This window comes from Telopea speciosissima, chromosome 10 (assembly GCF_018873765.1).
Source record: "Telopea speciosissima isolate NSW1024214 ecotype Mountain lineage chromosome 10, Tspe_v1, whole genome shotgun sequence".
Classification (NCBI taxonomy): domain Eukaryota; kingdom Viridiplantae; phylum Streptophyta; class Magnoliopsida; order Proteales; family Proteaceae; genus Telopea; species Telopea speciosissima.
Window position 1 is genome coordinate 4,986,445 of NC_057925.1, and position 24,030 is coordinate 5,010,474.

General features: G+C 37.6%; 3 protein-coding genes across 3 annotated transcripts; all 3 read left to right on the plus strand.

The window, feature by feature from the left end:
* The first annotated feature begins 6,314 nt into the window (after positions 1 to 6,314).
* Positions 6,315 to 16,898, plus strand: LOC122643946 (salutaridine reductase-like). Its single transcript, XM_043837521.1, has 5 exons — positions 6,315 to 6,402; positions 6,639 to 6,882; positions 6,994 to 7,068; positions 15,754 to 15,933; positions 16,328 to 16,898. The coding sequence occupies exons 1-5, from the start codon at positions 6,368 to 6,370 to the stop codon at positions 16,691 to 16,693; spliced, it is 900 nt and encodes a 299-aa protein (XP_043693456.1). The 5' UTR covers positions 6,315 to 6,367; the 3' UTR covers positions 16,694 to 16,898.
* A 4,084-nt stretch (positions 16,899 to 20,982) lies between these two features.
* Positions 20,983 to 21,520, plus strand: LOC122643950 ((+)-neomenthol dehydrogenase-like). Its single transcript, XM_043837527.1, has 2 exons — positions 20,983 to 21,071; positions 21,160 to 21,520. Exons 1-2 carry the CDS (start codon positions 21,037 to 21,039, stop codon positions 21,503 to 21,505), a joined length of 381 nt encoding a protein of 126 aa, XP_043693462.1. The 5' UTR covers positions 20,983 to 21,036; the 3' UTR covers positions 21,506 to 21,520.
* Positions 21,521 to 22,233: 713 nt separating this feature from the next.
* On the plus strand, positions 22,234 to 23,465 carry LOC122642304 (salutaridine reductase-like). Its single transcript, XM_043835744.1, has 3 exons — positions 22,234 to 22,274; positions 22,430 to 22,571; positions 22,969 to 23,465. The coding sequence occupies exons 1-3, from the start codon at positions 22,234 to 22,236 to the stop codon at positions 23,332 to 23,334; spliced, it is 549 nt and encodes a 182-aa protein (XP_043691679.1). The 3' UTR covers positions 23,335 to 23,465.
* The last annotated feature ends 565 nt before the right edge of the window (positions 23,466 to 24,030 follow it).

The following is a 24,030-nucleotide window of genomic DNA, read 5'->3' on the forward strand; positions in this document are numbered from 1 at the left end:
TGTATGTCAAATTGCGTGGCTTTTTTTTTTTTTTTGTGTGAAATTTTATTAATAAACCAACTAAAAAGGAGAATACAAGTGGGGACAAAACCCGCATTACCCCAACCCAAAGAGCCTCGCTCTCTCACACATCACAGGAACAAAAAATCGCCTGACATTCTGAAGACCGGTAAACTAGCTTTGTCCTGACTAATAATCCGATGTAAACCTTGTGGTAGGGGTGCAAGTTTGGCCCTGTCGGCCCGAACCCGCCTTGGCCCGCCTTGAGCCCGAACAGGGTCTGGGCTAAGATTTCTGGCCCTGAGGGCGGGTTAGGGTAAAAAATTCCTGACCTTGAGTCAGGGTCGGGTCGGGTCGGGTCAGGGTTGAGACCTAGGGTCGGCCTGACCCTGATTTTGGTCCTGATTTTGACCCTGATTTTGGCCCTGATTTTGATCCTGGTTATATATAATGAATTAATGATAATATGATATTATATTATATGGGATATTATATTACAAAATATGATAATATGACACCAAGTCACCAACTACTGTTCTGAATCTTTTTCTATTATTTTGATTTTCTTAAAATAAAAAATAGGGTTCATAAATTTGACCTCTAAGTACATTATATATATATATATATATATATTTATTATAACCAAGTTCTGAAGGATTAATGTACAAATTCATTAAACAAATAAAACTATAAAATGCCAAATTTAGGTATTGGGGGCCAGAGGGGGACATAAAAGAAAAAAATATGACCTCTAAGTACATATGCAAAGCAACATAAAATGCACGTATAAATAATAGATCCATATCTGACGTTTTATATGGGTAAAACCATCTTTTTCAATTAAACGTTTGATTTACTAACTATATTTGATTCCAACTTTTGTATTTTGTTTACATTTCCCCTTTTTGTTTCAAGAAATTTTTTTTAATCAATTAAATAATTGAAGATCCCAAGAATCTCACACACATAAAACCTACACGACGACAATTCATCAAATAGGCATAAACCTTAAAACAACATAGTAGTTATTTAAAGCATAGTTGGAAAATCGGGTTTTGACTTGGGGCAGCGAGTCACCCGAGTCGAGTCAAATTTTGAAAAACTTGGTCAAGAGTCGGGTAGACTGTAGAAGTGCAGAGTTTGTAGACTTTGTACTCTGTAGACTAGGTCAGGGTAAAATTGACGAGACTGGGTCATCAATTGTCCGAGTCAAATAAGACTCGATATTTTACCTAAGTCATGATAAATTCGGCAAAAGACCAACGACGAGGAAGGTCATAAATTGTCCAAATCATATAATGATATAAATATAATCATATTTATAGCATAATAAAAAAATGTGACTCATCTTGACCGAGTTTGACAAGGCTGAGTCAGGTTCAGGGCGGGTCTGGGCCTAGCTAAAGGGACTCAGGGTTGGGCTAGGGTTTTAAAAAGCCCGGCCCAACCCGACCCTGTTGCAGCCCTAATTACACCTATTTTCAATGAAATACAATTTCAATTTCTTGACCAAAAATCCATTTGTTGACTATTTCATGAAATCAATGCAAAATTGAAATAAAAATAATACCAAATATGGCCTAAGCGATGATTTGGTATGATTTCTATTTCAATTTTATAGGGTGATTTATATTTATGAATTGGGATGTTGTTTGGTTTGATTTCTTTTTCGATTTTTTCATAACGAACGTATAATACGCTTCCTACCAGGAAAAAGAACATATAATACGCTCGCTTCTAAGTTTTTAATGTTATTTAAAAAAAAAATGAAATAAAACTCACAACTCACAAACCCTCGCCCTACCCGATTCCCACTTTCCCAAACTCCCAGTCAAGTGTTTCTTATCTCCTCTTTCGAACAAAACCCAAATGCTTGGAACCCTAGTTGCTGCCTCATTCTGCTCTGTTGCCGTTCTCGTTTCAGGTTGACTGCAGCCGGCGAGTCATCTTCAAAACCTCAATATCCTGCTCCCTTCCTCTTCTCCGTCTCCGATTAGTTGCAGCGGCTGAAATATAGTATCTATTTCCAAGGTGACTGCAGGGGTGGAGTGTGGACACACTTTGTTCCTCTTCTTCTTCTCTGTCTTCGTTCAGCCAGCGATTTCAGTGGCGAATCTCTCATTTCTTCCTCTTTGTCTGTAAGTTTTTTTTCTCAGAGAATGCCAAGCCCCTACCCCTTTGCTTGTAACTTAAAGCAGACAAACTCGTCTCTCTCATGGAGTGATTCTCTTTATCACCTCTCTCTCTAACTCGCTGGAGAAACGAAGGTTCTCACTTGCTGAACGATCGAAAGTTCTGTTTCTAAAACAAGGTAAAGAGTCGTTTAAAATTCTCTGGTGATGATGAAGAAAGAGATGGAATCTAACCCTTATAAGATCTATGCATTTCTCATTCTCTTTATGTCTCTATATGTATGTGGGTCTATTGCTCATTGCGCATTGTTCATTGCTATTTAATGGCAGAATATATATGGTCAAGATTCCATCTTATTAGTATTTCATAGGGCTAAATATTGCAACAATCTTGCATAGCTGCAATCTGTTACGCCTTGTATATTATTTTTAGGTTCAAGATTCCATCTGATTACTATTTCATAGGGCTAAATATTTCTTCTAGATTTCCTTTCCTTCACTCTTTCACCTTACCACTATCATGGTAAGAGGAAGAGTGTCCCATCTCTACTGTTAAACACCACAACTCATATTTATCTACAAATTGGTGCCTTTCCAATGTTGGTTTAGAGTATTTAGCACTCATGTCCTTGGCTTTTTGATTTTCTGTAGGAAACCCGTCTGTTAGCTTCAGCAAGTGATGATGGAACGGTGAAGATATGGGAATTTGCCTCTGTACCTTTCCAAAGAATGGTTTTGACTCAGAGTTTGCTTTATTGATTAGAATAGGGTGATTTTAAAGGCTCAATGATAGTTTGTTTTTTTTTTCCAGTTGTTCACCAAGATTTAACTAGAAGCTCCTGTTTTGTGATTCAATAAGGTTCTGTTATAGGTTTGTAGTCCTTGTGATTTCTGTAATTTTGGGCTAAGCGCCCTTCTTTCTCCCTTCCCTCTTAATTGAATTCCCCTTAAAATGATGACTATGCTCTGTTTTTTTTTATTTTATTTAGTAAAGTGGTTTTATTAGAAGGAAAGATGAGGTCAGGGTCAGGGTCAGTCAGGGCTAGTCCGCCCGGCATGGCCCAATCAGGGTCAATCAGGGCGGGCTTGGGCTTGGCTTGGCCCGTCAGGGTCAGGGTTAGGGTCAAGGTTTTTAGGCCTTGAGTCAGGGTCAGGGCGGGTCTGGGCCTAGCTAAGGGGATTCAGGGTTGGGCTAGGGTTTTAAAAAGCCTGGCCCAACCCGACCCTGTTGCAGCCCTACCTTGTGGGATACCTTGAGCATCGTGGAAAGATGAATCAACCAAAGATTCACAAGCTAAATTGCGTGGCTTATTTCAATCATATGCTGGTCATGTATGAGTTCTTTCCCTTGATTTCCAATGGTCCTTGTTCGGCTCTTTTGCTTCAAACAGAGAATGAAAAGATGGTTGGGACTTGAGATGGCAGTTTAATTAGTTAGTAAAGTATGTAGATCTTATGCCACTGAATCGCGGTCTGCAACTCATTCCATGATTTGGATTCCCCACTTCCAATCTTTTGATTGAAGTCTTTTCAACCATGAGCTTGAAAACTTGAAAAAGAGCAACCTTGTGCACGAGGGTCCCGCTGCTATAGAGATTGGGAGGGGGGGGGCACAAATGTATGCAGCCTTACTCCCTGCTATGCAGAAGAGGCTGTTTACAAGTTTTGAACCCGCAACCAACAAGTTGCAATAACACAGCTTGAAAACTTGACTTAATATTAATTTGTAATGATCTTCACATTGGACTGTGTATTATCAATTAATAGTTTTTTACCATAAATCTTGATTAACATTGGCCAAGACTGATCCAATGCTATTACTTGAAATTATGACCATTTTCACTTGCAAAGAATTTGAGTGGTAACCCCTTGCAGTCTTTCAAGCAAAACTTAGCTCTACTCGATAAACCATTACCTCAGTTATTTGGGTTTGGCTATATAATTCTATTCTGCCACTTGAGCATTATCTCAAAAAGAAAAACCCAATAATATGAGTTGGTATGAATCCTTATTAATTTAAAGGATATACCCAGTGCACAAGGCTCCTACGCTTTACAGGGGTAAGGTCAATTGTACGCAGCCTTACCTTTGTTTCCAGAAAATCAATCCTTATTAGTTTAATTGACTCTAATTTCTTTAATTCTGTTGTTGCAGAGAATCTCACACGCCTGGGTTAAATTTGGTATGAATCCTTATTCTGATCTTTGCTCTTATGTATTACCTCCCTAATGATGAAATAAAGTTGGTTAGATGGTACTGAATCAAATAATTCTGATTTTTTTTTTTATTAAATTCTTAGTTTGCTTGGTTAGATTGGTTTCCAAATGTTAGTTTTTATTTATTCAAGGCTGATATTCACATGTAGAAGTGGAGTAGGACTCTGCTGGTTTAGCCGTTAGAGGGAGATCTTTATCCTTATCGCTTACAAGCTTCAATTGGAGAATTGAAAAACACAGTAGGAGTTGACTTGGACTTCAACTTTAGATTTTGAGGTCAGACAACAGTTCTTAATCTCAGTTTTCAAAGATAGATAAAAGCATTTGAAGGGAAAAAAAAAAAAAAAAAGCTCTGAAAGTGCCAAATTTGGCATTAACAAGGAATCGAACGAGATTTTAGAATCAAAATTCCTCGTATAGGCTACGTTTGGTCGAAAGGGAAACAAAAGGGAAGGGAAGGAAAATTTTTCAAACCATAAAAAGAAACTTTTGTAATCATTATCTCATGTGATTGTATAAATTATTTATATTTTTCTGACTGTATTTAATAATGATACATTTTACATGTAATTTTAATTTTACTTTTTAAACCGAAGGGAAATGGATGCAAAGTAAAGTGAAATTTAATATCCAAATATTAATGACTTAGAATTAGTGATATAGTCACATGGGATAATGATTACAAAAGTTTTTTTTTATAGTTTGAAATTTTCATACTTAAAAAAAGAACTGTTTTTTATCAGTACCCCATGTGACACCATGTGACAATATATTTAACTCCAAATCATTCCATATTTGGTTATTAAATTTGACTTTACTTTGCATCCATTTCCCTTTGATTTAAAATGTAAAATAAATATTACATGTAAAATATATCTTTACTAGATATGGTAAGAAATTTAAGTAGTTTATTCAATCATATAGGATAATGATTACAAAAGTTTTTTTTTTAGGTTTGAAAATTTTTCCTTTCCTTCCCTTTAATTCCCCTGGCAACCAAACAGAGCCCTTGTAACCAGCTTCAACATAGAGCAAGAAAAAATAATTACCGATGCATTTTTATTATGAACCATTAATCTGTCTCCAACCGAAAAGGGAAGGGAAAAAATAAGAAAAAAATCAAAGAAAATCGATCTAATGAAGATCAATTTGACAATTTCTATACCCCTAAGAAGTCTCCCATCCTCATCAACAATACTAAAATAATAATATTTAAGAGAGATGTTTTTAGAGCTGTAGGATACGTTAGTGTTTCTGTGTCTCTCTCTTTCTTCTTCATATGAAATGACCTCACTGTCCTTCAATGTATGATACCATTTTGTTGCATTTCATTGGGGTGCTCCTCTATATATACTGCTTGCTTAGAGAACGTTCCCCACAAAATTTAACTTACTAGGATCGAGTTTCGCTTTGCCCTTGATGAAGGAGGAATTTCTACGCTATAGTCATCAGTAGTGGGTACTGTCAAATCACATCAAGGACATGCAGTTTCAATAATGATGACAGGAGACTCCAATCATGGGATACATCGAATCCGGATCCTCTGCCGTACCGTACACCCTGCAATGAATCACCTTTGGAAAAGGAATTCTTCCCAACTATTAAATGGGGTTTTCATGTTTTCCTTTGACTAGACTAGTTGATTTCTAAATGATGATGTAAGTGCACTCGAAAGCAAGAACAAATTTTCCACTCTGGCAACTTAAAAGAAGCTTTACCAAAGTTTCTTGAACAGTTATAGAAGCTTTACTTAACACACATAGATAGTTTTCTTGTATTACTCTGATTAGAATGTCTAGTTTTATTGACTTCCTCAATAATATGACGTAATGGCACTCGATAGCATCACAAAATTTCACATTCTGACAACTCCAAAAATAAACACAAGATCATTGAGGGGAAACTTTGGCATTTCTATAAATAGACTCCTAAGCCTCAGCATATCTCAGCAACAAAGAACTAGAATACATTTTACCTAGACTTTGATTTGCTTAACTCCATCACTTTTCATCATCCAACATGACAGACACCAACACAAATTCTGCATCAAAGAGGTAACTGATTCAGCTCCTCTAATGGCACAGACCCATTTAAGTTTCAATCGGACTCCTCTACTTCCGCTTGCCCCTACTGCCGTGTATGCCCTACACACAAGCAAAGCGGAATGTACCGCCTTACCCCTGCCCGAATGCCTTGCCCGAGCAGGGGTAAGGCGGTACTTTCTGCCGCACTTGTGTGTGGGGGCACCCGGCAGTACCACCAGTTATCCTAACCAAGAGTTGTATTGCAGATTGGCAGTTGTTACAGGAGCTAATAAAGGGATTGGATTGGAGATATGTCGCCAGTTAGCCTCCAATGGTGTAGCAGTGATTTTGACAGCCAGAGATGAGAACAGGGGTGTTGAAGCTGTTGAGAAGCTCAAAGGGTCTGGACTATCTGATGTGGTTTTTCATCAGCTGGATGTGATTGATTCTGCTAGTATTGCTTCCCTTGCTCATTTCATCAAAACCCAATTTGGAAAGCTAGATATCTTGGTAGTTTTTTTTGAACTCCATATTTTTATTTATATCATTACAGAGTGCATATATAAAATCTTGCAATCTTGATTAAATTGGTTAAATGATTTAAACTGAAATCTGTTCTAGGTGAACAATGCAGCTGTCTCTGGAGTCAAATTAGATGATGATACTAGTAGAGCCCTAATGACAATGGATGGTTCTGTCAGTCTTTGATTCTCTCTTATCCTTTCCTACTCAAATCCTTATAGGAAAGGACTAGAACTTATGCTGAAATCCTTCAACTTGTGCAGCCAGAAGAGAATGTACTTAAATTAAGGCAAACTTATGAGACAGCTGAAGAATGTCTACAAGCGAACTACTATGGCACCAAAAAAGTGACTGAAGCACTTCTTCCCATCCTTCAGCTATCTGATTCGCCGAGAATTGTAATGGTTTCTTCCGCTGCAGGGAAGCTACAGGTACTGATAACAAACCTAATCTTGTAAAAGATATTGGTAGGTGCACCTTAGAATTTGCTCCATTTGGGTTTGAGGATTGGTGAAACAAATATTTTGGTTCTATGGATAAAACAAACATTGTCCAAGACTGATCCAATGTTATTACTTGAAATTAAACCATTTTCTCAGCTCTACTCACAAAAAAAAAAAAAAAAAAAAAACCCAATTACTATGATAATTTATTTTAATTGATTATAATTTCTTTAATTCTGTGGTTGTAGAAAATCTCACACACCTGGGCCAAGGAAGTGCTAAGTGATAGTGATGGCCTCACAGAAGGAAGAGTGGATGAGGCACTGAACAAGTTTCTGAAAGATTTCAAGGAGGGTTTAGTGGAGACTCAAGGCTGGCCTGCCTATAATATGTCCAAAGCAGCTTTGAATGCCTACACAAGGATTGTATCAAAAAAGTTTCCCAAATTCCGAATAAATTGTGTCTGCCCAGGTTATGTCAAAACTGACTTTAACTACAACACAGGGAACTTTACTGTTGAAGAAGGTGCAGCAGGTCCTGTAAAATTGGCTTTGTTGTCTGATGATGGTCCTTCTGGGCTATTCTTTTCCCGGAAGGAAGTGACTTCTTTTTGATTGAATATTGTTCCAGATTATTGTTTTTTTTCCTGGTTGGAGGTTGATGGTCAGGGTTGAAGATCATCTTCTTTTGGTTGAATGTTAGTTCAAGATTGTCTTCTTGAGAGAGAATAAAGCTAGAATTACCTTGTTTCCATATATAGTTCTTTGGTCCTATATATTAAGTACATCTCCAATGCTGAAATAAAGAATGTTACAATTGATATTGAATCAAATAATTTTTTATTGGGTAAATTACGCGACCCACCTGAAAATCGAATGATACTCAACTCATCCCCTCTTTTTTGAAAATAGTAACCCGTCCCTTGGATTACAATGCTACATTACAATTTAGTCTCTACCGTTAGTTTTATGTGGCTAACTTACGAAGTCAACAAGTTAAATATATTTAAATTCCTAAACTACCCTTAACCAGTATAGATTTACTATTTTACCCTTGAAAACAAAGAAACAATAAATTCCAAATCGCATCACTACGAACCACATCAAATATGCTTGAACAAACTCTAATTAACTTAAAATCATCAGAGAGACTGAGGGGAATCATTATCACCTCCAATTCCTGTCTATTCCAATTCCCTCCAATCCCTCACATAGGAGCGGAAATGACCACCTACCCATTGCCCGAACACACTGCCCAAGGTGGGGTAGGGTGGTCATTTCTGCTCCTATGTGAAGGATTTGAGGGAATTGAAACGGACAGCAAATTAGAGGTGATAAAAATTCGACTGAGGGAGAGGAAATACCACTGATGCATTGACGGAATCACGGAAAGGACGAAAGCTGCAATCCGTTTGGATCAGATAATACCTGAAATTTCCAGTAGTTACCTACAAAAACCAGGTTTTGGCGGGTTCTAATTACTGCTGCAACTGTTCAACTTTTTAAATTATCTAATTCCCCCTCCAAATCCAAGGGCGGCTATATCTAATATTATGTCGAAAATGCCCTTCTCATGAGGTTTTATTTTCAAGAAATGCCTGGAACGAGGCAATCATTTGCAGCATGGTTTTAAAAATCGAGAATCGAATGGGTGAATCCATCGATTCGGATCAGAATCGACTGACACCAATCCCAATTTCCACCATTTTTAATCTTTGCTTCATGAATTGCAATCGGATCCGAATCAGCCATTCATAGTCATTTTCTTTATAATCCATCTTGAATCAGATCGATTCATGGGCCAATTCTTGATTCTAATACCCTTTCAATATAAAATAGCTATATTCCTAATTCCTGAATCAATTTCAGAATCATCACTGTCTGATTTCTAGGGTTATTGAAGGTCGATTTTGATCGATTCTGATCCGACCTACATTTTAAAACCTTGACAGTATTAGATTTGAGTATAGATCACCTTCAAAACCAAAACCATATCGATACGTTATTGATAGTGTCGGATAAATTGGATAAATTTATCCTTGATTTTCCTGTAAAAAAATGGGTTTTTTTTTTTTACTATTTTACCCCTTGTCCATATCATTTCACCGATATTGTATTGGCCAAGTATCGTTCACCTTCAAAACATGCAGTATTGGTCGTATTGTGCGATCTGATATGATACTTCAAACCATGTTGGTGACAAAATCTATCCCTGTCGATTCCAATTCAGATCGAATCGAAATCAGCCGGAATCGGTTCGATTTAAGCTTAGAATCTCATTGGAAGAATAAAAATCGAGGAATCTTGAGATGAATATTTCAATTTGGAACAGCAAAAAATGGAATCAGACAGGACTGATTCCGATACATATCAGCCAATTTCAGATCCAATTTATCGATTTTTGAAACCCTACATTAAGATTCTTACCTGTCCACAGAACGATCCCTTGAGGATCTGTGGCATGGTGGTCTTGATTGATCGCACATTGGTCGCCTTCAAGAAGAAGATATTGAAGGGAAGGCGGCTTTTTTGATCCACCTGGCCATGCTCCACCATGACTGTTGAAAGGCATCGGAATGTAGGGCCGTAGTAGATCAAAAAAGCAGCCTTCCATCTCAAAACTCACACTCCATCATCTCAACCCCTCCTCCACAATCAATTGTTGCCAAAGAAGGTCTGTTCCACTCATCTATCGATGGTCGGGAAGCAGGTTGACAACAGGGTTTAAAACAAACAAAATTAGGATCGTGATTGGAATCAGACAGAATCAGCCAAAATATCCGCGAACCCTAGAAATCAGTTATATGGATTGGCCAACTCATTGGACGAGGGTGCATGAGGCCCTGGTTAGGGTTGGGGCCCACTATCAAACCAAAGTTAATTATTTAGGGTTTATTATTAGGGAAAAAAGACATTGTGTAGTCATCATGTTCCTCCCTATGCCACACATAAGGGGGGCGAAATGACTGCCCTACCCCTCGGAGATTGCATATTATGCCAAAAAGGCACCCCATTGGCCACTCTCCCTCCCTCCCCCCCCCCCCACCACTTGTTGTAGATTGTTAGGTTGTCTTAGCCTTACCCCTTAGCTTGTAGTTGGCCAATGAACCCTTGTGTAGGATAGACAACAAAAAATGGCCTCCGCTGTAATGTAGAGCCACACAACCAGGCAATAAACCCTTCCCCTATTATTATTATGGGGCTATTATTATTTTGTGGAAAAGAACACTACGTGGTTGTGTGGTCCGCTTGAATCTTACGCGTAGACACAGAAACACATGAAAGTACTGTGTTGCCTCCATGAAAAGGTGGAAATCTCGCCCAAGACGATGCTCGTGTGTGCGCTCCCATTGGCCAGCACACGCATGCAGACTCTAGAGACCCAGAAAACGATCCCTTTTGCTATTATTTTTTTATTTTTTTTCCTTCCAGGAAGGCCTTTAGGTTTGGTTGGGCTAAAATCAAATGGATGTCCAAATTTATGGGCATGGATGTGCTTGGGCTTCACGCCTTCAGACACGACATTTCTTTGCTAGATTTTACTTATTAATATGCCTTATAGCTCAGTCTAGTTGCGAGAAATTTTAGAAGGGAATGGAATTTTTCACAAAAAAAAAATAGTAATTATTATCTAACATGGTTGTGTTACTAATTCTAAATGATTCTAAAATTGGTTATTAAATTCTACTTTATTTAGCATTTAACTCCCTCGGATTTGAAAAGTAAATTAAAAATTATATCTAAAAAATATATAATTACTAGGTAATCTGCATAACAGTGTTAAATAGTGATTGCAAAGTTTCTTAGAATTTATAGCGAAATCATTGTTACAAATCATATCATTATTTATCATTAATTGTACTTGTATCATTGTTTTCTTACTTATTGAAATTTTTTTAACTTGTTGACTGCGCCTAAAGAATATCCTTGGAATAACAGAAAGAAGTAGTGGTCAAGTGCCTAGTGCACTTGGTAGCTAGTGGTGCGTAAAGGCCCATTGCTATCAGGAGGTCTTGAGTTCAAGTCTCCTGGCTCACATCCTACATCCTCCCTACCTATCAGAAAAAAAATAAATAAATAATAGAAAGAAGTAGATAATCTTGACAAGGACCCAATAGCGTGGTGACGAAACCCTTGTTTGCTCGCTCATAGATTCTCTCCATTCCAGTACGGGAACAGCAGCCGTTAACTAGTTTCGTCTCATGGAAATCGAAGTATTTCCTGGGGTTTTGTTGATTCTGTCATCGGACAGGTTCTTGGTTTCTCAAACGAAACCCCTTCTCCGCCGTTGTGCTTGTTTTTTCTCAGCCATTTTTGGCGTGCCATTTCTTCGCCGTTTGTGCGTGTCTTTTCTCCACCATTTGTGTGTGTAATTCTTCTCTCCTCCATCCACCATGATCCTTGGAATTGCCGACGACGATGCCGACTCATCCACCGCTCTGTTCAAGGATCATCACTACCCCATCTTTTCCGTTTTCATTGTTTGCCTGTTTGCAGGTGATGTTGTCCCTGATATTGGTGGCACTAAGTTTATAATCTACTCAGAACCTCCAGCCCCGCTCAACCTTTACCATACCTCTCCTGTCGCTGGATGAATCTCCACTCGCCGATCCAGCAGATCCTTGTAGATCTGTTCGAAAGTAGGTTGTGGCAATGTTTCAGATGGTTTTTTTTGCTGTCTATTGAAGCTCCACTCGTCAATCCAGCAGACCTTTGCCGCTCTAGCAAGTCTGTTTGAAAGTAGATTGTGGCAGCGTGTCGGCACACATGGGAAGTTTGGTGTTGGTCTGTTCGGCATGTATGGGCCCCCCTCTATTGGCACGTATGTGCATGCGCTTATATTTAGCTGTGTTTGTAGCTTTCTCTCTAGGGATATAATCGTAATCCATCCCCTACTCTGGATGACCTAGTCAATGGCATGTGAGACTGGGTCAATTTCCACTCCTTGGTTTTAGACATTGTATATCCATACCTTGTGTTTATCATGCTCTCTATTTGTTTTATGTATTTTGTTTTCCTTTGTTTAGCGTTAGACGCGCATGAATGAATAGCTTTCTTTTCTACCAAAAAAAAATTTATCAATAATTGTAAAGGGAAAATAACTAATAATGAAATTGATGAAATCGAGTCACTAAGAAGATAACTAACATTGAAATCACAAAATGAACCCGACAAATCATTCATTTGACTATCCAAGGAATTTAATATAGTGAACAAGGAGATCTATGGATTATTACAAATCAATTTCCATATTCATAACCTTCAGCTCATTGGTTTGTAACAATTCCCCTTACAACCAGAATTTTTCTCATTAATATTGAAATCAATGTACAATCAATTCACCTATTCATAACCTTATGTTCAGTGATTTTTTATCAGTTCTTTCAATTCGGTTTTCGATTTGGATATTGGTCGGTCCTATCATACTTGAGCCCAAAAACAATTTGATAAGGATCGATTCGATTCGGTAGGGGTTGTTTCTATTGGTCTTACCGGTTCGGGCTAAATTTGACACCCTTATATGTTACTGTATCACATAACCTCTTTCTTTGCGATATGCTACTGTATCATAATTTCTCTTGGAATCATGCGTATTTCCTTAATGTTTAATTATTGCTTAGATCTACTAGATAAGTAAATAAATTACAAAACAAGTGTCCCATTATTAAATTGGGATTTCAGTAGATATAGGAACGAATTGGTTTCTCAACAATGCGTAAGGGCACTCGAAACTCGAAAGCAAGCACAACTTTCCCACTTCCCACTTCCCACTTCCCACTCCTGCGCAGCTTCAAAGCTTAAAATATGTATGCTTTCCTATTTATTTTAATCGGGGTGTTGTTCACTGTGCCATAGTGCAGGTTGCGCCTAGGCACATGGGGGTGGGTATAATGATCATCCTACCTCCTGAGTGGCAGATCTATGTGCCTAAGCGCAGCTGCGCTATGGCACAGAGAATATTCTCCCTTATCTTTCTGAGTTTTTTCAAATGCCCCTTGAAAATGACCAAACTTATAGTTGCCCTCTTGAATTTTCACTATTTCATGTGTACCCTTGCTTTCCAAACTAAGAACCACTATAGTCCCTACCGTTAGATAGAGACGTTATGTTATAAGGGATCCCAATTTTTGAACATCGATGGACCATTCTACCCCTTGATAGGGTAAAATGACCAAAATAACCTTACCTGGGAAAAAAAAAACCTGTAACTCATCTTCCCCAAATCGATTAGGGTTTGGGGAAGATGAGTTTTTGAAAGAAATGTCATCATCAAACACATTCAGGTTTAGAAATGACACAAATTTTACGATTCAAGCTCTTGGATTTGTTGTGGAGTGTGTGAACTTCCTTTTAGGGTTGCACAGAGTACTTTCCAACCATCGCAGCCCAGAACACGCGAGAGACGGATGGGAGGGCACAAGACAACCTCGGGTTTAATTTTTCAGGACAACACATCTAGTAGTAGTAAAGAAGGGTTTTCTGGGCTTCTGAAGTCCGCTAGGGATGCATGGGTAATAGGGAAACAGCTATGGGAAGAGCTGGAGTCGGAGAATGGGAAGTTCGAAGAGGAGAAGAGGAAAAAGGAGAATCGATCCGAGTTTTGCCCACATTCAATTTCGCTTACTGGGTCCGAATTTAAGAATCACGGTAAAATTATAGTTCTTCCATGCGGGCTTACTCTGGGATCACATATTACGTTGGTGGGGACACCGCTTCCTGCTCACGCTGAGTTTGACCAGAAGATTACCCTCCCAAAAGGAGATGATCAGTCAGTTATGGTCTCACAGTTCATGGTGGAGTTGCAGGGACTGAAGATTGTAGATGGTGAAGAATCCTTGGGAAGAACCTCCAAGGATTCTGCACTTTAATCCTAGGTTGAAGGGAGACTGAAAAATTAATCCCTACAAGGAAGTTCACAAGCTCCACAAAAATCACACAAATCTTACGATTCAAACATGAAGATGTTCACAAACTCCTTATTCTTCCATTCTTGATTTAACATGACGTCTCTGTCTAACGGGAGGGGCTATAGTGGTACTTAGTTTGAAAAATAGGGATGCACATGAAATTAGTGAAAGTTCAGGGAGACAACTGTAAGTTTAGCCATTTTCAGAGGAGCATTTTGGAAAAGACCTATCTTTTTTAGAATATCTTTACATGGAGACAAAAAATATAAGACTTCTTCATATTAGTTTTAGAAAAGAAGAAGAAGCTCGAACCTTTAATTGACGTCTCAATTCTCAATAATAACGTAAGGGCACTCGAATGGATTAGTTGTATCTAATGAAGATTTCAGAATTTTCTTTTTCTTTTCTTCTCTTGGCTTCTAAGCATATCGGTGCAAAGAACAGCTAGAACTACAATTTCAGAATTTCCTTTTTCTTTTCTTCTCTTTGCCCAACTCCATCACTTAGTCATCATCCAACATGACAGACGCCAAGGCAAATTCTGCATCAAAGAGGTAACTGATTCAGCTCCTTTAATGGGTTTCTAACCATAACCATTTAAGGTTACCACCAGATATCCTAACCAAGTGTTGTATTGCAGATTGGCAGTTGTTACAGGAGCTAATAAGGGGATTGGATTGGAGATATGTCACCAGTTAGCCTCCAATGGTGTAGCTGTGGTTTTGACAGCTAGAGATGAGAAGAGGGGTGTTGAAGCTGTTGAGAAGCTCAAAGGGTCTGGACTATCTGATGTGTTTTTTCATCAGCTGGATGTGAATGACCCTGCTAGTATTGCTTCCCTTGCTCATTTCATCAAAACCCAGTTTGGAAAGCTTGATATCTTGGTAATTTTTTTGAACCCCATATTTTTATTTGTATCATTACAGAGAATTTCATCAGAATCTAGTTGCAGAAAATCCTGGCATCTTGATTAGATTGGTTGAATGATTTAAGCTGAAATTTTTTCTAGGTGAACAATGCTGCTTTCTTTGGAATCAAACTAGATGATGATGCCTATGGAGCCCTAATGGCAGTGGATGGTTCAGTAAGTCTCTGATTCTCTCCTTTGTAGTTAACATTTGTGGTTGCAAGCTTTACATTCTCTACTTTCATATTCTATAGTTCCTCACAAGAGCCCTAAAGACCAGTTTGCTTAGACCCCAATCCAATCACCTGGTTCGATGTCCTGTATAGTTTATCAGCTAGTTAGATGAATAACCTGCTCAGCATTGGGGGATTTATTGAGAAAATTTTCTGCTATAATCAAATTGATTGGATTTGTTCTCTCCTGGAAATTTGTTTGTTTTTTTCCTTTTAGGCTGCCTCTTTAATGGTTGTATCTTGAGGTCTAGACCGCTTCTTTCTCCCTTTAATAAAATTTTATTTCATTAAAAAAAAGGGATGAAGAAACCTGCTCAATCCTTATAAGAAAGGATTAATACTTATGCCGAAATGCTTCAACTCGTGCAGCCAGAAGTAAAGCTAGCTAAATTTTGGCAACTGGCAAGGCAAACTTATGAGACGGTTGAAGAATGTCTACTAGTGAACTACTATGGCACCAAAAGAGTCACTGAAGCACTTCTTCCTATCCTTCAGCTATCTGATTCGCCGAGAATTGTAATTGTTTCTTCCTCTGCAGGGAAGCTACAGGTACTGATAACAAACCTGATCTTGTAAAGATATTGGAAGTTACACCTTAGAACTTGCTTCATCTGGGTTAGAGGATTGGTGAAACAAATATTTTGGTTATATGAATTAAAGAAACTCTTCATTGGAGTCAAAATAGGGAAGAAAAGAAAAACCTTCCTTTGCCCTCAATTATCCCCTTGCAGTCTTGCATGCTAAATTCAGCTCCACCCAATAAACTTTTATCTCAATTATTTTGGGTTGGCTGCACAATTCTCTTCTACACCTTAAGCACTATCTTTCTTCCCTTGAGGAGAAAAGGAAAAAAAAAGGAAAAGAAAGACAATTAGATGTGTTGGTATGGATAATATGATAATTTATTTTATTTGACTATAATTTCTTAATTCTGTGAATGTAGAACATCTCACACACTTGGGCCAAGGAAGTGCTAAGTGATATTGATGGCCTCACAGAAGAGAGAGTGGATGAGGCAGTGAACAAGTTTCTGAAGGATTTCAAGGAGGGTTTATTGGAGACTCAAGGCTGGTCTGCCTATAATATGTCCAAAGCAGCTTTGAATGCCTACACAAGGATTCTATCAAAAAAGTTTCCCAAATACCGAATAAATTGTGTCTGCCCAGGTTACGTCAAAACTGACTTCAACTACAACACAGGGAATTTCACTGTTGAAGAAGGTGCAGCAGGTCCTATAAAGTTGGCTTTGTTGCCTGATGATGGTCCTTCTGGGCTATTCTTTTTCCAGAAGGAAGTGACTTCCTTTTGATTGAATACTGTCTCAGATTATTATTTTTTTCCTGGTTGGTGGTTGGGGATGAAGATCATCTTATTTGGTTGAATGTTGTTCAATATTGTCTTCCTGAGATAGAAAAAAGCTAGAACTACCTTGTTTCCTGTCATAGTTCTTTGTTCCTATGTATTAACTATCTCTCTAATTAATGATAAAATAAAGTGTTACAATTGGTACTGAATCAAATAATTTTTTATTTTATACTGTCATTAAATTCTTAGTTTTATTGGTTCCCAAACATTACTCTTTATTTATTCAAATAAACATTGCTTTCCATTACCTTCAATTGAAGAACTGAAAAAACGTGGTACAAGTTTATTCCGGCTTCAATTCGAGATTTTAAGGTTAGACAACACTTCTTAATCTCAACTTTCAAAGACTGATAAAAGAATTCGAAGGAAAAAGCTCACAAGGACAAAATTAGCCATTTAACTGAAGCAACAATAGAGCCCTTAAAACTCTGCCACCAAGAGGTATCAAACCCCTTCAGCTGCAAAATCACAGCCTGGTTGCCATTAACACAACAGTTTCACACGAGGAGATGTTTTATTTTACAAATTCGAATAGAAAACATAAAACCAGACTAGAAAATCATGCATATTCTACTAGAAAGCTGTTTCTAAGTGTTAAGGAATACCAGTTCGAATTTTGAATACGACAACAACCTTTTGAATTTTGAAATTGTTTGACATGTTCAAAATTCTTGTAGCTACTTATCCTTTCTATCTAGCTGGTTCCGTGTTATCCAAACTCCACAATTGATAGAGTTCACTTGTAATACAGTTTGTAACAAGATTCAAATATAAATACACAACTCACCTCCTCAAATGAGGATGAGAAGAAATACCCAAAAATACTCTTATTTTTTACATGGTATCATCTGCCACTTGATCCTCTTAGTGGCCATAATGTCTTCTGCTTCTTTGCCCTCCTCTTTCCCTAATTCTAATTTCCAGCACCATATCACTTTGAAACTCTCTTCAGGTAACTTCTTACTATGGAAAACTCAGCTCTTTCCTCTCCTGCGCACTCATGATCTGGTTGGATTTATCAGTGGCAGCAATATATGCCCACCGATCCACACAACTCCAACAAATTCCTCCACTGCTGCAACGGAATCCTCCATTTCCTCTCCTTCTACTGTTAATCCTGACTATGCTGATTGGATTCGCAAGGACCAACTGGTGATGAGTTGGCTTCTTGCTTCTCTAACGTCTGAAGTTTTACCATATGTCGTTGGATTCAAAACTTCTGCTGAAGTTTGGCATGCCCTTGAGACGGCGTTTGGAACACTCTCCAATACAAGCATTCTCCAACTTCATATGCAATTGCAGAGCACCTCTAAAGGTGACAAACCAGCCTCCACCTATTTCAGAGAAGTCAAGTACATTGCTGATCAACTAGCCGCCGCAAACAAACCTCTTTCTCTAGAGGAACTCAATGCCATTGTTTTTCGAAATTTGGGAGCTGATTTCAATGATATTGTAGCCGCTCTTGCCACCAAAGCTGAACCAATTTCATTCCATGATCTTCAATACCTTCTTATAGTAGGGTCTTTGTTTGAGTTAAAATAAAACCGCAAGCGTACGGGTCAATCGTAGCTACGGGTCGAACACGAGGAGATATACGCCACTCTATTTAACTAACTTAAAAGTAATGCAAAATGAACCAAATTAAAGTGTTAAATTAAACTAATTAAACTAACGAAAATCAATGCATCCTAACTCATAAGCATCTAACAAAATTAAGGGATTAAATCGGCGTCCTAACACATGAGCATCTAACCTATCAAACTAAAGCGAATTGAAAGGAATAAAAATGCAGCCACACATACTAACCACATAAAAAGAAATAAAGGAATAAAAATGCATCCATAAATCACAACCATATAAAATTAAAATAAAAGAAATAGAGGGGGAAGAAGAAGAAGAAGATAGAGGAGATGGAGAATGAGATTGAGAGTTTAGCTAGTAAAACCTGGATGTGCTTGCATGAATGTAAATGAAAAGCTTGAATACTTGCATAAACTTACTATGGCCTCCTCTTCTAAATCTTCAAGTCTTGTCATCAACTTAAGAACTTAGACTAGAAGGCTTAAAACCTAAACTAGAATTAAGAAATTACAACCCAATTGAAGACTTAAATTGAAATTAAAGCATAAACTAAACCTATTATAAGCATTAACTAAAAATTATAAAAGCAAACTAGAACTTAGAAAAGCCAAAAATCACAAATTAGAAGGAGAAGAAGAGAAGAAATTTCACTAAGTGAATGAGCAAATTTTTACAAGAGAGGTAGGGGGTATTTATAGGTGGAAGAGAGGAGAAGAGAGAAGATGGAAGTGTAGGAGAAATATTCCCTAAGAAAAGAGAATATTCTCTTCTCTTTCCTCTTTTACAATGCCTTGAATCCTAAGAAAAAAGAAAAAAAATAGAAAAAAGAAGAAGAGAAGATTGTTTACATAGACCTTCTATTTCTAGAAAAATAAACTTCCAATTTTAACAAGTGCTTCCTTTTCTTTGTAGATATCTTCTCCAAGCAATAAAATCAAAACATCTTTGATTTTTCAACTTTCCATAGGTGAGAGAATATCTTTCAAAATAAATCTATCCCAAGTAGAATTTCAGAAGTGCCCTTGAGAAGTTGGAGGAGAGAGAGAGTAAGGGTGATGACTAGGATTCCTTCCAGAATAAATAAAATATCCATTCTGTCCTTCAGGAAACGTGGAGCATGGGGTGCTTATATAGGCCTCACCATTGTGTTCCTTGCGAAGAATCACCCAAAATAGACCCAAATTTCGTCCAATTTGGAGTTCGGGAGCCCAAGATATCTCAAGTTGAAGTTGGACTGTCCAGAGCCCTCCAAATGGAATCTTTCGGGTACAAGAAATATAACTTCTAATAATTGCGTTAAGGCCCCTGCAATCTGAACTTTCGTTTCACTTTATCCCCAGCCGACTGTCAATAATTATAAATAAACCCCTGCAGACCATTTTCACGCATCGTTACGGAAACGGCCATAACTCCTTCGTTTCAACTCGGAATTAAGTGCCGTTTGAACCATTGCGAAGCTGACTCGATGGGCTATGCATCCATTTACACTTCTAAAAAGCTTAAAAACATCTCCTTAGCATCATCTCCTTCATTTTCACAAGAATTCACCTAAACCCTGAAAAGCACAAGAAAGCACCGAGTAACTCTGTCCAATGTGGTAAAATGTATAATTTATGCCCTAAAATTTCACACATAAATGTGCTCATCAGTCTTCTTTTCATTTTCTGAGCAGGATATACTCTTATCATACTTACAAACTCATATATTTTTATAAATTAGATAATGCCTTTCCACCCTTCTCTCTCATCTGCAATGCTCTATGTTCAGTTTTGCAGAGCCCTGTCTTTTATAGATAAGAATCTCTTTTGCTTTTCGTGTCCTTCCTAACTATGTACCTGTAGCATGCTTCAATAACATTCTATCTCTTCCACCAATTTCGATGTTTATTATTCAATCTAAAGTAGTTTTCTGCTTATCGTAGCTGTTCACCATGAAAAAGCACCAGTTCAAACAAACATTCATACTCTACCTCAGAAGTCCAGAAACACTGGCATTTTGATAATTTTCTAACAAATATGACAGAATTCCACACCTTGGTTCACCATTAATGAGAATCATCAGTGAACTCAAAAACAGGATGTAGTAGTGGCTCAAATTTCTAGATAGAATAAATTAGGTGGTTTTAGAACGATCAGATACAGATCAATCTCTGATTCAGTTAAAGCCAGTATGATTGTTACTGCTTATCAGCTAACAAGTTGAGACAGTGAAGTTGAGAGTTGTGGATTGAGATGCAATGAGGCCCAACAAGTTCATGAGAAAATTACTCACAGAAATCTACACTATAAGTCATTCTCTTTTTCTTTTTCTTTTTTTCTTTTGTTTATTTTGATATAATAATAAGCCATCTCTTGTTGAGCATTTCAAATGGATTTTAAATTTTATTGCTTTCCTCCTCAAAGCACTCCTCCCAAGGCAAGTTCTGAAATTGATTTTTGTATAACAGTTTAGGTCTTGCAGCATAAAGGCCAACTTATAAGTTTAAATAACCACAATCTTACAAATTTTTTTTGGGTGGGGCTGGGTGTGGTCAGAGACTTCCAACTTTCTGAATGGATTAGTTGTATCTAATGAAGATTTCAGGATTTCCTTTTTCTTTTCTTCTCTTGGCTTCTAAGTTCTGAGCATATCGGTGCAATGAACAGCTAGAATAATGATTTGCACAGACTTTGTTTTGCTCAATTGCATCACTTCTCACCATCAAACATGACAGACACCAACACAGATTATGCATCAAAGAGGTAACTGATTCAGCTCCTTCCTAATGGATTTCTAACCAGACCCATTTAAGGTTACCACCAGTTATCCCCACCAAGTGTTGTATTGAAGATTGGCAGTTGTTACAGGAGCTAATAAGGGGATTGGATTGGAGATATGTCGCCAGTTAGCCTCCAACAGTGTAGCAGTACTTTCGACAGCCAGAGATGAGAAGAGGGGTGTTGAAGCTGTTGAGAAGCTCAAAGGGTCTGGACTCTCTGATGTGGTTTTTCATCAGCTGGATGTGAAGGACCCTGCTAGTATTTCTTCCCTTGCTCTTTTCATCAAAACCCAATTTGGAAAGCTTGATATATTGGTAACTTTGGAATTCCATATTTTTATTTTGTATCATTACGGAGAATTTCATCAGAATCTAGTTGCAGAAAATCCTGGCATCTTGATTAGATTGGTTGAATGATTTAAGCTGAAATTTCTTCTAAGTGAACAATGCTGCTTTCTTTGGAATCAAACTAGATGATGATGCCTGCAGAGCCCTAATGGCAGTGGATGGTTCAGTAAGTCTCTGATTCTCTCCTTTGTAGTTGACATTTGTGGTTGCAAGCTTTACATTCTGTACTTTTCTATTCTATAGTTCCTCACAAGAGCCCTAAAGACCAGTTTGGTTGGATCCCAATCCAATCACCTGGTTCAATGGTCCTGTAGAACATTGCCTTTTGGAATTCTGAAGGGCATAATAGTTTATCAGCTAGTTAGATGAATAACCTGCTTAGCATTGGGGGATTTATTGAGAAATTTTTCTGCTATAATCAAACTGATTGGATTTGTTCTCTCCTGGAAATTTGTTTGTTTTTTTCCTTTTAGGCTGTGTTACGAATGTGGGATCAAGAGATTAGGGTTAGATTAGTTAGGTGGTTTGTTAGTTAGTTTGTTAATTCTCTTTGTAATATCTACACGTATTGCTACTATATATAGTAGCTAAGGATCGAAATGAAAAAAAGAAGAATTAAGAAATTAATTTAGTTTGTCTCTCTCTGTCTCTCTCTCAGTTCCCCCTTCTTAGGAGTTCCTCACTAGATTCGAATTAGTGAGATTTCTTCCGCTTACGATTCTTGAACCCTTCCCAGATTTTAGAATCATAACATTGGTGCTTTCATTGATCCTTCCCCTTCCATTTTGTTGCTTACAATGGGTCTCTTCACTGAATACAACAGTTTGGTCCTCTGTTGGTCTCTGCCTCTTTAATGGTTGTATTCTTGGGGTCTTGACCGCTTCTTTCTCCCTTTAATAAAATTTTACTTCATTAAAAAAAATTGATGAATAAACCTACTCAATCCTTATAAGAAAGGATTAAAACTTACGCTGAAATTTGGCAACTGGCAAGGCAAACTTATGAGACGGTTGAAGAATATCTACTAGTGAACTACTATGGCACCAAAAGAGTCACTGAAGCACTTCTTCCTATCCTTCAGCTATCTGATTCGCCAAGAATTGTAATTGTTTCTTCCTCTGCAGGGAAGCTACAGGTACTGATAACAAACCTGATCTTGTAAAGATATTGGTAGGTACACCTTAGAACTTGCTCCATCTGGGTTAGAGGATTGGTGAAACAAATATTTTGGTTCTATGGATTAAACAAGTTCTTCCTTGGAGTCAAACTAAGGAACAAAAGAAAAACCTTCTTTTACCTTCAATTATCCCCTTGCAGTCTTGCATGCTTAATTCAGCTCTACCCAATAAACTACTATCTCAATTATTTTGGGTTGGCTGAGCGATTCTCTTCTACACCATAAGCACTATCTTTCTTCCCTAAAAGAGCAAAGATTTAAAAAAAAAAAAAAAAAAACCCAATTATATGAGTTGGTATGGATACTATGATAATTTATTTTAATTGACTATAATTTCTTAATTCTGTCAATGTAGAACATCTCACACACCTGGGCCAAGGAAGTGCTAAGTGATATTGATGGCCTCACAGAAGAGAGAGTGGATGAGGCAGTGAACAAGTTTCTACAGGATTTCAAGGAGGGTTTAATGGAGACTCAAGGCTTGTCTGCCTATAATATGTCCAAAGCAGCTTTGAATACCTACACAAGGATTGTATCAAAAAAGTTTCCCAAATTCCAAATAAATTGTGTCTGCCCAGGTTACGTCAAAACTGACTTCAACTACAACACAGGGAACTTAACTGTTGAAGCAGTTGCAGCAGGTCCTGTACAGTTGGCTTTGTTGCCTGATGATGGTCCTTCTGGGCTATTCTTTTTCCAGAAGGAAGTGACTTCCTTTTGATTGAATACTGTCCCAGATTATTATTTTTTTCCTGGTTGGTGGTTGGGGATGAAGATCATCTTATTTTGGTTGAATGTTGTTCAAGATTGTCTTCTTGAGATAGAATAGAGCTAGAACTACCTTGTTTCCATTCATAGTTCTTTTCTCCTCTGTATTAAGTATCTCTCTAATTAATGATGAAATAAAGTGTTACAATTGGTACTGAATCAAATAATTTTTTATTTGACAGTGTCATTAAATTCTTAATTTTCTTGGTTTCCAAACATTAGTCTTTACTTATTCAAATAGACATTGCTTTCCATTACCTTCAATTGAAGAACTGAAAAATGTGGTATGAGTTTACTCATACTTCAATTCGAGATTTTAAGGCCTGACAACACTTCTAAAAGTCAACTTTCAAAGACTGATAAAAGAATTTGAAGGAAAAGGTTTCAAGGACAAAATTAGCCATTTAAGTATTTAACTGAAGCAACAATAGAGCCCTTAAAACTCTGCCACCAAGAGGTATCAAACCCCTTCAGCTGCAAAATTACAGGCCTGGTTGCTATTAACACAACAGTTTCGCACTAGGAGATGTTTGATTTTATAAATTCACATAGAAAACATAAAACCAAACTAGAAAATCACACATGTTCTACTGGAAATTTGTTTCTAAGTATATACCATTATCATACTTACAAACTATATATTTCTATA